General features: G+C 41.7%; 1 protein-coding gene across 1 annotated transcript in view; it reads left to right on the top strand.

Moving 5' to 3' along the window:
• The first annotated feature begins 3,228 nt into the window (after positions 1–3,228).
• LOC104257345 (cytosolic phospholipase A2 epsilon) overlaps positions 3,229–13,275 on the top strand; it is a 36,300-nt gene continuing 26,253 nt past the window's right edge. The window contains exons 1-2 of the mRNA XM_059819791.1: positions 3,229–3,255; positions 5,501–5,573. Of these exons, the coding sequence (XP_059675774.1) occupies positions 3,229–3,255; positions 5,501–5,573 (100 nt within the window). The remainder of the gene's footprint in view (positions 3,256–5,500; positions 5,574–13,275) is intronic.

Raw genomic sequence — 13,275 nt, forward strand, 5'->3', positions numbered from 1 at the left:
TGAAACAGCACGTGAGGGGGATTGCAGGATGTATGGTAATTGCACACACAGAATCGCACTGAAGAAATGGAGTGAGATACCAATATTCTGTTTACTGCGTCACAGTTGTTAAACAACCATAAAATGTAAAATACACATGCTAGGTATGCTAGTACAAATTAAGATTATATGATTGCCATGGTCTAACTAGTTATTTGACAAGTACCTTGAAGTGCAGTGGCTAAGGGGAAAAAGCTGATTTATACACACATAGCGCAAAAACATAACAGCTCTCAAACACCAATGTGGTTTCCAAAGAACAGAAGAAGAAATGGCCATCTTCGGAATGCACTAAATGATGCATGCACAAATCTGATAAAGGATGTGATGAGGAACCCATTAAAAAAAAGCAGCACTCCTCTTCAAGCTGTACAGGAGATCAGTTTGTAACGCAGGAAATGACTGTGTGTCATTTCCAAGAAGCAAGAGTTTTGTCCACCAAAGCATGGATGTTGATCAACCATCGTTGCATACCTGAATGTGGATATATAGCAGAATAAATACCTTACATTTCTTCCTCTTCAGCTAATGAGAATTTCATAAGTAAATCCTTTGCCCCTTTGGATAGTTTTTCAGATGTTATGAAAAAATATTAACTGTTTGAATTAAAAAAACAACAACAACAAAAAAAACCCCAAAAACAAAACTCCAGGTGTTTTGAGAAGGGAATCTACTCAAACACACTAAAGGCCAAGAAAGGTCCAGCAGAGAGAGACATGTAACTTCTGTTTCTAGTGTGAATTCTTCCTCAGAGGCGAGTTACTGAAGACAGTGTTTTCTAGAACTGGAGTTGGTTAAGAAGTTGGTTTTGCTGTCGTTTTGGTCAGAGTCCCACAGAAACATTGTGAAAGAAAGGCAGGTGCTGGCGGCTGGGAGTTTGTCAAAGGCCAGCCAGGATGCGACGCGCAGGAGTCCCTTACCTCCTTGTGTAGCCCGGTCTAAAAGAAGTAGGCAAGAGCTATAGAAGAGTCTTTTCTCCCTACAAATTTCCCAACAAGGTACTTAGAAAATTTCAACCTTATCTTCAAAAATTCTGTCCACTCTTCTGTCTGAGAAGCCACTGATGAGCTTAAAACAAGGTACCTGAATTGCCAAAATGGGCATCACAACTGATTCTTTAGTGTCTGCCAAGGAGGGTGTCGTCATGTTTGTTAGTGTCCTCCTGTTACTGCAAAGATCTAGGTATTGCATTGGCTTTGCAAAGTCTGCAGGGTCCCTGAGACACTCTGGTTCCACTTTTCAGCTGTTGGCCCTCTTCAGGGATTTGTTTTGTCAGGGTTAGATACTCTGCTTGACTTCACCTGTGGACTTTTTGATAGTAAATGGTGAGCACCTGCTCCTTCTTGGTTTTACCAGCCTCAGACTGGTCAGAAAACATGTATTCCTGAGACAAGGGAAACAGGATCCCTCCTACAGCCTGCTCGACCTTCTGCATGTCTGAGTTTGTGATGCACCCTGAAAACCTCAGACAACCTGAACCAAACCAGAAATAGAAGTTTCTTAGCCACTGGCACAAGGTTTTGGGTTACTGGCTTCTCCATTTGCTGAACGTTCACACTAGACGCCTTGTCCCAGGTGCCTGTGCTGGGACTATGACTAGGTCCTCGTCCAGGAGAGGCTCTTGACAGCCGGTGTCTGGGACAGGCTCCTTCCAGCGTCATGCTCTGCAGCACTTACAGTGGAGGAAACGCCCGTAAGCATTCCCCTTGGGTAGGCGAGGTGATAGAGGCCTGGAGACCTTCTTTCCTAGAGCTATTCAAGAAGTAGTTGTTTCTCAGCTGTTTTTGTGCGAGCCAGCCATTTCCTACTTCTTTCTCTACCTCAACTAGGCACTCCTCAGTGTTGTTTAGTTCGAGTTGCGTTTTGTTGAGTTTGGTGGGGTTTTTTTCCCCTGTGGGCAGACATTATCTTCCATAATCTTGGTGCTACCATAACCCTTCATCCCCAAGTCAGACTTTGCCAGGGGAACGGCTCAGAAAACATCAGTTCAGCCGCTGCAGAAGCTAACAAAACAGTCCAGGTTTAGCCACTTTCAGATCAGTTTTCTCGGTTTTGGGATAAACTGCCAAGGCTGCTTGTCTGATTGAGGGTCTTTTTTGCTACACACAATGTTAATGGGAGTGTTATCTCGTGCCATTTCACATTTCTTTAATTGGAAGGGTATTGAGTATATATTCTTAATCCTAAAATGGTTGATGACTAAAGTAATTTTCATTCAGTGGGAAGTTGTAAGGCCAGAATTGACTCTATTGTATGGTTTCCTGATGTGTGTGTGTGTAGAAGGGGAAGGCAGGCTGTGGGTACTGTGAGTGTATAGTATCACCTCCTGCAGTTCTCAAGCGGTCATTTCATATCAGACGTCTGGATGTGTTAGTAGCTGGACCTGTGCAAGGGCTATTCACCTGTGTATCTGCTGCTGTACAGTTTTCTGCCAGAAAATGGAAAAGTTGGGTGTCATTTTTATATCATAATTTGATGACACTGCATCACGTTTAAAACATCTAGATGAAGCATTTAAGATGAATCAATATATGCCCTAATTTGGAGGATAATTTGTTCTCTTTGTCTTGGTTTACTCAGAAGTTTTGTGTTTGTAGAAGGATTCTGAAAGCAGGAAAACGTATATCCACCTGACAAGTATGCGAATGAAATTGGGGAAACATCTACCAGCAAGCAACTCAACCCCCTCTACCTTCAAGAAAAGGAAAATAAATAAAAATAATTGTTGAAATAGAAGGTCTTTTGAAGTCATTTCATACACAATACTTTTGGTTGTTGATTGGGGTGCTGTAGAGCTCTGTTTTCCTCCAGCCTACATGTAGCTGCTATTATCTTCTCTGATTTGTGCATTGCTTAGGCTGCCAGGTCACAGGTATCCATGCATAAGTGCTGTGCGTTATCACTCCCTTATCTTGAATTGCTAATAACTCTTGACATCTTGGTGTGTACAGCCTTCCCCCAACACACGCCTCTCATGTTTAGCTATCAAATAAACTCAGCAAATTCCCTCCCCTTCTCTCTTCATACTTTCCCTTTCAGGCAATGAGGAAGGTGGGGCGTGGGTAAGCCACTTGCTCCTCAGCAGATGCCTCCTTAAGGTTTGCAGAGATACTTCGTGAGTCACTGCCTGCTGTTGCTTCTAACAGTGAAGTGACATCCGTATCTGACTTGTATGCAGCTGGGAGCACAATGGGTTCGTACTGGAGTGCTCGTGAGGTAAGAGTCCAAAAATTCAACCATAATTCATTAGAAGCTGAAGATGACCTGAGGTGGGTTTGTGATTAGGATTCTGGTGCCTAGAAGAGGACTTGGGAGCTGTTAGTCCAAATTCATGTATGTACTTACTTATTTATGTCAGTTTGACTGATAGCTTTGCTGATATTGGCTGCCCTGTGGAGGCAATTTTGGTAGTTCAGCCACAGTGGGTGATCCACATGGAGGCTGGGAAGTAGTCTGAGGTGCCTCACAGGAGCTTGCTGTGGACTTGGGCTGAATCTGTGGTTCGATGCAAGCGTTATGTAAGCTGGGCTCTTCCACAGCGCAGATTCTGCCAGCTACCCGTATAGTCACACGCTGAGTCCAGGTAGCTGTGCTAGCAGCCACCTGGTAGTGGTGTGTACAGGAAGGTCACTGACTAAACCCAGTGATTAATCATGGACACAAAGATGGTTGTAGTTTGATATTTGTCCATGACTGACACCCAAGAAAATTTTGATCTGCCTTTGTTCATAATTTCTGAGACTATTTTTTTTATTAATACCTTTTTGTGGAACATAACCAGGAGGAAAAGCCCTAAAACTGCCTGTTTTGGGCTCCAAGGAGTCAACATACTCTGTCCTCTTCTCACCTCTGAAATTAACCTGCTGTTTGACTATGAGCAAGTTATTTAATCATTCTGTGCCCTGCTTCCCCTGTTGTAAAATGGAGATTATAGAGCTTCTCTCCATAACATGGATGTGTGTTAGCACAAGTGTGCGTTGATGCTTGGAGACCTCAAATGTGGGGTCCCCATGGCTTAACAAACAAAAAGCGTGAATGGCTAACCAAACTGGTTAAAGAAACACCAAGGTTCTACAGGTTCATCCTTTTGAAAGGAGGGGGAGAGTAATGAACAGAGTCTGGCAATAGTCTTTGTGTGGAAAGTACGTGTACAAAGCAAGGAACGGGGTTGTCCTCTTTGCTCTTCCCCTTGCCCTTAACCACTGAAACAGCCTCAGGAGAAAGAGTAAAAGTAGAGGCTTCTTGACGATGGTGGGGCAGGAGAATTATTCTGTCCAGAACCTGAATCCAGACAGAAGACATTAAAACATGTCCTGTTTTGGAGCGAGACATAAAATACAGACCAAGGTCGGCTGATCGTAAATGAAGAGTGATAGGGGAGTTTGTATCCAGCTTCTCAGCTGGGTAAATTCCTGACTGGAAAAAGAAGAGGAGTGACATAATCCCCTTAAAGGGACTTAATGGAGTAATTTTGTTAGCAGAGGATGGGAGAGGGATTAGGTAATGACTTTCAGTGAAGCAATAGCTAAAGTTTCAGGTACTGAAATCTACAAGAATTAATAATTTGTTTGGGTTGTGTCTGGTTATTTGTCTTTCCTTCTGTGCTTGACATTTCAGCTAATGATCCGTTTTGCAAATATCCAGTATCTGATTTGGGTGGGGAAGATTCGTTAACGTCTCTTCCTAAGCTGTTTTCTTTTGTATAGGTTCTGCTGCATTTGTGCTGGTGGTGCCTCACTCACCGAGCAGTTTCATTTTCCTCTGGGGTCTTGATGGTTTTGAACATAGCTAAGACATTGAAACCTACAGCATCATGATTATGTTTTACCACGGATTGTTTCTGTTTCTTAGCAGTTCTTTGTATCCCCTCATTCTCCTCTTCCTGACTGCAATAGCTAATCACCTCACAACCTTTCATGTATTTGCTCTCCACCATTTCTGGGAAAAGTTCCTGATAAGGATTTTAAATGGAAAGTTGGAATTTTTACTAAATAAAATTATCTGAAGAAAATATCTGCTTTCCATGTGAAATTTCAACTGTGAATTAAACTTATTTTATCTTTGTCTACAGATGTTTAATGGAGGTGCTTCTCATGCATGCTCGCTCTTTGCTAGCTTATTTTTCCAGCTTAATTGTTGATCAAGATTTCTTTTAAATTAAAATGTCCTGTCATATAATGCAGACATTAATTTTATTTAAAACCATTTTACTGTTATCCATTTTATTTTTATTTATTCTATCCATGACATATATACACAGAGGAATACTTTCTCCTTTTCTGCCTCTTTTTTTAAGTCTATATAGACACGGTTTTAACTTCCAAAGCAGTGCAAGTAGTTTATCTTCCAATTCTGCTGCACAGGTTTGAAAATTGCAACACGCACTTATGGGAGGGCATGTTTTAAGCAGCATAAACAATTTAATATTCATGCAGGTAATAACTCTGTCATTTTTCTGCAGAGTGAAGAATGCCCGTGCTGCTCACTCTCTGTGAAAATCATAAGAATGAGAAATCTGAGAAAGGCAGATCTGTGTGAGTATCGGTCTTCCCTTGCAGTTCCCAGCATTTCAGTTCTGAAAGCAGAGTATAAGCCAGCACTGTAACTTGTATCTGTACATGATGTGTCACCATGGTTTCAAATATTGATGCGTATTTGAATTCCAACTATTCTTAGAATACACTGTTGTGTAAACAATATCTTCCAATTTACAGAGTGTTACTATTAATGGAAATATTAAAGGTCTACTGTGGTATACTGTTAAGTATCTTAACTGCTTACAAGCTTCCGAGCCAGTTTTGCTGAACCATTTCAGCTGTTAATTCTCAGTTGCAGTTTTTGATGTGCTGCAATGCAGGCTGCACCTCTGCTTCTCAACAAAAATGCCAGCACTGATGTCGAGTGGCTGCCAGAGCCTGTGGGGTAACATGGGAGCTTTGGTATCATCTTCTGTACCTGTCTGTTTTTTGCAGACAGTAGAAATACATACAGGCGCCTCTGAATTTCTATTTGCTTAACAAAAAAAACAAACAAACAAACAAAAAGGAGCATTATATAGCTTATTGTCAAACAACTTTTATTCTGTCAAGTGTTTACTGAAATGTATTTGAAATACCAGGCTTTCAAGGCAAAACCAGTACTATTGAAATGTTTCTGGGGACTTGGTGGAATGGGTGGAAGTGAAGAGAGGGAATCTCAGCGGATCCTTACATAGAAGAAAGCGAGCTGAAGGTCAACTCAAATATCTGCCTCAGAGAGAAAGAACAAGGCAGGAATGCAATGGAAAGGAACTCAATATGTACCTTTTTGTATTACTTAAGACCAAGTGAATTCAGCAAGAATATTTGCCTCCATAGAGATTACTGTTCAATTCTTGCTCTTCTACTGTTGAGCCTAGCACAGGAATATTGCCTTTTCTTGAAAACAGCACATCTTCAGAGAAGAAGGAAAGGATGGTTCAGTTCCCTTTCTGTCTTTTTAATCTCAGCTGAGCTGTTTTCTGGCTTAAATGATACCAGCCCAAGGGAATGCCTAAATTGCCCTGACAACCAATAGCATCAAGATAACCACCTACAGAGTTGATAAGCTGGTAATCTGCCTTTGGCCTTAAAATCAGGGATGTTTATTTCTTTCTCAGCATTTTATAATGATTGGAAATGACAGCCTTTACATTCTTAAGGACCAAAGAACTTCCAGAAATCCATAGCTATTTATCTTAGCTCTTTATCTTTTATTAGTTTTCATCCTGTAGCTTCATTTTGAGCAGAGGTTTGACTGCCTGATTGCAGGTATGAAGCTCTATCACTGGAGATTTGCTTCCAAAGCCAGATGTGGAGGAAGGTCTTTGCTGGCAAGAGGCAAAAGAAGCAGTGCTAGGTGGCAGGGTCTGAGCGAAGCAGCCTTGTCCGTTCCCCATTCCAGCTGCCTTTCTTTATTGTGCAACAGAGCACCACATTTTATTTTCCCTCTCAGAATCAGGAGCAAGTTATCTGTGGCACAGCAGAGAGCCAGTGAGATTTTATCTGCACCATCCCTGTATGCTCTCTCAGAGCACTTAATTTTGTTAGTGGATCCATGCCAGGTGGTGTGATACACGTCACAAGAAATGAGACTGTGTTAAAAAGCATTACATTGAATTTAAAAAAAACAGTGTGAGTGTGTAGTAGGAACCTTTACGTGGTGGCAAAAAATATTGTGCAGAGAGGTTTTAATACTTAAACAATAAGAGAAGTCCCCAGAGGAAGAGATCCAAAGGCACCCACTAAAAAACTCTGCCATGGAAGAGAGAGGTATTGGCATGTACAGCAAAGGTCACTGTGTAGTCTATACCAAGTTCAGAGTGGTTTAGGCTGAAGTGCATTTATGGGCAATGAGACAAGTGGAGACTTTGAAAGCAAATTGGGGAATCCTAATCTATGCATTTCATTGCACATGAATAGAGTCACTTGAATGTAGCAACAATGATTTAAGAAGAAAGTAAAGATAACTAGTTAGGCCTACATACCTGTATTTCTGTAGATGTTTACTTTCCTAAAATCAGTCTTTGCTCAAAATTTTTTTTTTAACTATTTTTTGCGGGAATGTATTTGTCATGTAATTCATGTATTTATTCAAATATTTGTAGCTATTTGAAATATATTTAGCTCAAAATATGTTTTAGGAGAAGGAGAATCAGTTGTATTTCCCACTCACAGTTAGTTGGTTTGGTCGCTATTTCTGTACAACTTAAAGTTGTTAAGAGAGACAGAGATGAGGACAGAGAGCTGAAAGATAACAAAAATAATTCGAACTGCAAAGAGCCTTCAGTGCTTTGCTGGAGTCAGCCTGATTAGACCAAGCTGTGGGTTTTGGAAGACTGCCTGTCAAAGATGAGTACGCTTTGCTTTTCTTCAGGTGCGGCACTCCGCAGCTTAAGTGTCCTTGTGCAGAAGGACTGCTACCCACAACCCACAGCGTCCATGCCTCCTTAGATCTTGCACATCATATAATATAGGACGTGGGTTTTTTTATTATGGGATAGCTGTGGCAATCATCTATCATCATGATCTCCTGACCTTTCCCCTTTGTGTCAGACAAAAGATTGTATTTGTACATGGTGTGAGCATAATAACAAGAATTAGGCTACTAATATGTGTTGAAATCTGATATGAATAAGGCTTACTCATGAATCAGAAGGATTTGCGCCTACATTATGCAGGTTATCAGGCAGCTACAATCTGAGTAGTACGTATTGTTCCCAAGACATTGCTGTTGCAATTTCTGGGCAAGTTTGAGTTTGGCTAAATTTTCCCTGTCAAAAATCATAAGAATAGTGATACCAGACTGGTCCAAAGGGTCATCCAGATTGACAGTATGACCCCAGAACTGACCTATAATAAAATGGTTTTGGGCAGGGCAAACACAGAGGCATGCTTTTCCCTGCCCCACTCTCCCAAGAGATCTGTGGTTCATGAGGTCTGTGGCTCAGAGATCCAGCTGATCTTTGGTATCTGGTTGATTTTTGGTATTGCCGTTCCTAAAATGGTTTGCACTTGGAGGCCACTAAGGGATTTTACTTTGATATCTTTCAGCCCACTTTGCACTGGACAGGAAGCCATGAGCTCTTTCTCAGTGTCAGAGGAAAACACCAAGCCCAGTTTCAGGGTGTTATTCTTTGGGGAGGTCTATACACTTATATTGCTAATTAAATAGTTACAGATATTTCTTTTTTCTCTTCTTTGCCTTGCATGGGCAGCAGAAATGCCTACTTGAGAAAAGCTGTCCCTTTGCAGGTTGGCCTGAGAAGGCCTGTTCTGAATATTAGTCAGGGTTGCTCTTACACACAGACAACTGCCCCCTTGTATTTATTCCAAAACCAGCAGAAAACTTATCACTAACAGCTGCATGACTGCAGCTGTCTCTTGCTTTAAAAATGCAGAATCGTTGTGGCTGTCACAAACCTTCATAAATGCATCCACCATTCCTGCAAAATCTGGATTTACTGCCTGGATGGTGCTGTTTCTCTGCAACTGTACAGGATGGTATGAGGAGATTTTAGAGAGAAGTGTTTAATTGCCCATAGTCTGAACACTGGTCATCCAACCAGGCTGGCTTGAGGCATAGGCAATATAGGGATCCATTGGCAGCATCAGGAGCAAGAGTCACAAGCTGAGGTGACTGGGCTTTCCACGTTCCTGCATCCCCACTGCAGTGCACGGGGACACAAGAACAGATGTGCTGGATCATACCGAAGGTCTCTCCTGCCCCGTGTTTGAGAGTGGCCAGAGCAGGTGCTTGGGGAGGAGTATAAGAGTAGGGCAAAAGAATGTAGTGCTCTCTGCACGATGTCCTCTCCCAGCATTTGATCACTTCAGAGCTGGTAACTTCCTAGGCCACATACAGTTTTTCTATGAATGCAGCAACACCTCCAGCCACCTCTCAAACCTACATAAACTCTATGCATCAGCAACAGTCTTTGTCCAGCCTCTGCTTTCCATGTCACAGAAACCTTTGCTGCAATCTCAATGCCTCATCCTTGTAGTGGCAAAAATAAGTTTTGCCTTCACTGCTGAAAGGCTCTGAATTTGTTCTGCCATCCAGTGACTTCCCCTGATCTTCCTTTACTTTCCTTGTCAGTTGACATAGTGGAGATTGACTTTCAGAAGGCTTCCCACATGTGGGAAGGGATTGGTTGTTGCAAAACTCTTGTTTGCTAAGGGCTGGTCCACCAGCCAAGTTCACTGGAAGAGGGCATAGCTTTCATCTTCAAGTCCCCCCACCCATGTCTTCACAGATCCCCTTGAAGCCACCTTTATGCAGGGCTCTGCATTTCCACCATTTAACCATAGGAGACTTCTCTTCTGGAGAAGTCTCTTCTCCTCTTGGCTCTGCTGGCCAAGTACCACTGCGTTTCACCCCCTGTGTGCCGATTATAGTAAGAACAGGGAATTTATACTAGCATAGTGTAAATTCCCTGGAATAGTTCTTGTTTTCAGCGTGGCTGCCCAGACCTGCCTCGCTGTGCATGATCCCATCGGAGCACACCCGGTGCTCGCTGTTCCCAGAGGCTGCCACTGCAGTCGCAGCAGGGCACGGGCTGCCTCGCGCAGCGGGCAAATCTGGTTTAGCGCAGCCCTGTTCTCGGTGGCAGAGTTCACGGGTCTTCCAGGAGGGAAAATAAATATCTTCTAAACTGCAAATTGACACCTATGGGAGACAAACCTCTTTGTTTCATGGGCTGTGAGTGAATATATAAAGTAACATTTTCTACATATATATATTTCACAGAAGTATTCCCTTCAGGAGACAAAAAATGTCTTTAAAAATACTGGCTTGCCCTACTTTGTATTTAGCAAAGTCCGGGGCTCCAGAAAGCTTTTCCTGGAATGGCCTACAGCTACTTTTATTTTTTTTTTAATATGACAAGCTAATCTCAATCAGTATTCTCATTAGATAAAACCTTAGGCTTGTCTTAGGCAGATTTAATACCATGGTATTAATTATTACATTACATTACATTACATTTTATTACATAGCAACAAGGCCCAGATTTAACAAGAATCAGATTTGATACTATAGTATTAAAAAGCCTGCGATGTGCCTTCATAGTATCATAAGCTGCCATAAAAAGGACAATGCTACATATAATCAAGGAGTTCCTTTGTTTAGGGATCTTGGTCAGGGCACCTCCTTACAGCTGTGGAAATAATTGCATCTCTACTGCTAGGTATCAATGGTTTGTATGTAGGTACACATGCATTTAATACTGTAGTATTAAATCTGGTTCTTGATAAATCTGGGTCTCGTTGCTATGTAATTTCATCGCAAACTCCCAATACTGCACTGCCCATTGACTTTAAAAGTCAGAAGGCTTTTCTGTCAAAATGGATGTGGTTACCGACTTTTGCCATGGTTGAGAGAAATCCTGGGACACGGTTCCTTGAAAGAGAGCACTGGTGTCTCTGCAAGGCATCTCATCTAAGTTTCTGGTGCCGCTGGGTGCTCAGACAGGCTGTGTTTGCACTAACGGAGAGAAATCCTAAAAGCAGCTCAGGACAAACGCTTGGCAATAGGAATCTGCACAAGGACAGAGAATTAGTTACGTGGATAGCTGCCAAGTTGCAACAAGGCCTGTAAACAAGGATTTCTTCACTGGTTAAGAAACTGAAACAGGTATAAAAGCAACTGTTAATCACCAGAAGCTCCTCCCTGTGATGTCATATCCTGAAGAGGGGCTTTTCTTACTGTAATTGTAAGCTGGTTAGATCAAGATCAAGAGCTAATTGCATAACTGCTAAGGTACCTGTCAAAATGGAGCCCTGGTCCTCACTGATGTTTATAACAACAAAGTCATAACCACCATTAATAATATGAGTAACAAATTAATGGATAATCTCAATGAATATGATGTGAATCAAGTTCACAGTTGCAGTTCTTAACAACCGCTAATCCTTTCCACTCAATCTTCTGTTTGGTTTTGTCCACTCATGTTGCCCAACTCTGCTCCCACTCTTCCTCAGTTCATTGCTACCATCTAAACACATGCAAAAACCTAGTTTCCCTCAGATCACCCATTTTGTGTTCTCTAGTCTAAGAGATTATTTTGAGGATTTTCCCTTTCTCAAGTCTTTAATGTATTGCTGGCAGAAATGCCATGATGGAGTGTATTGTATAGAGCGTAGTATATACCATACCATATGCAATTGTATTGTATTGTGTACATGGTAAGAAGCATGGAGACGAAAAGCCTGCGCTGTGCCTTCATAGTATCACAAGCTGCCACTAAAAAGGACAATGCTATGTATAATCAAGGCCACCTCTTTACAGCTGTGGAAATAATTGCATCTCTACTGCTAAATATCAATGGTTTGTATGTAGGTACACATGCATCTTCTCGCAGCCATGCTGGCTTCTGTGCAGTTCTGCGTGCAAGAACAGAAAGCTGTTCTGTCGATTAAAGGTATTATGTGCTATGTTCCCCCATGACTTCCTCCAGACTTTTGTGGTAACCTTGGAGAAGATGAGTTTCCTCAAAACCTTAGTTCCTCATCTCTAAAGCAAGGAATGCAGCAAGGGCATTAGGAGCCCCACAGGGGCATTAGGAGGATGAACTGATTACTGCCTGAAGGACTGGTAAAAGGAGTAAACAACCTTAGACAAATGTTAGGCTCATCCCCTTCTCAAAGGCAAAGGTGAGAGCAGCTACCGTGCTCTAATACTGTACCAGCACAGGTGGTATTACAGCTGTTGTCCTTCATTGAACAGGGATGATCTTTAAAGCCTTTTGTGATGGTACTATATGTTCCTAGTAGACTTCATTATCCTCTTGTTTAGAGGAGGCTTCTAGTTAACAAGTGGTTGAAACAGGTTTTAGAATGGTTTATAATTTTTTAAAATGTCAAAATCTGTTTTGAAACAGGTTTGAAAAAGATGGAGGCAATGGAAATGAACAAGGGAGAAGCTTGGGTGGAGAAGAGAGGCTGGAATGAGTAGGTGACATGGCAGCAACGTAGAACCACACGGTGCTTTGAGAGGACACAGGTCCATGCATGACCCTTCACTCCTACTCTGCCATTTGGCTTGCAGAGTTAAAAGGCAGTAGCAGACTCTGCTCAGGACAGGACTTTCTAGTTTGCACTCAGAAAGTTCCAGCAGACCTGGGTGGATGTTTGTGCAAGAGCTGAGACGCATTTCATGAAGTGCTGTGCTAATAAGTAACACAGATAGCACAAGACTAGCATGCAGTTTCTTTCAAACATATGTAAGCAACTTCAGCAGTTGTCAACAGCTAATGACAATGAAGTTTGTGCTTTGGTTTCTGAATAGGCTTTCTATATTTACAAATTTCTTTAGGCTGAGCTGTGTAACACCTTCTCACCACTTACAAAACTAAGCTGAGCATTGCCTTTTCCCATGCTTACAGTCTCCCACATCTTCTTAAAAGTTTTTTATCATTTATCAAGGCATTTTTTATCATCCTTGATAAAGACCATATTCTACTCTATATCCTGCTTACTATTGCACAATGCTGTATTGAGTTTAAGACCAAAGTATACTTTGCTTGACACTGAACAATAACCACAAATTGACTATCAGCAGATCTGTGTTTACAAGACTATTAGTGGTTATGTGGGATATTCAAAGAGGTTCATAAAGAATATGAAGATTGATACAGATGGTTACTTATTGCAGGACTTGCTTCAGGATTTTTGAGGTATTCCTTTGATGATGAGAAGATACAACTTCTAATCTTTGGTA

The sequence above is a fragment of the Gavia stellata genome, chromosome 7 (assembly GCF_030936135.1).
Source record: "Gavia stellata isolate bGavSte3 chromosome 7, bGavSte3.hap2, whole genome shotgun sequence".
In the NCBI taxonomy this organism is placed as follows: Eukaryota; Metazoa; Chordata; class Aves; order Gaviiformes; family Gaviidae; genus Gavia; species Gavia stellata.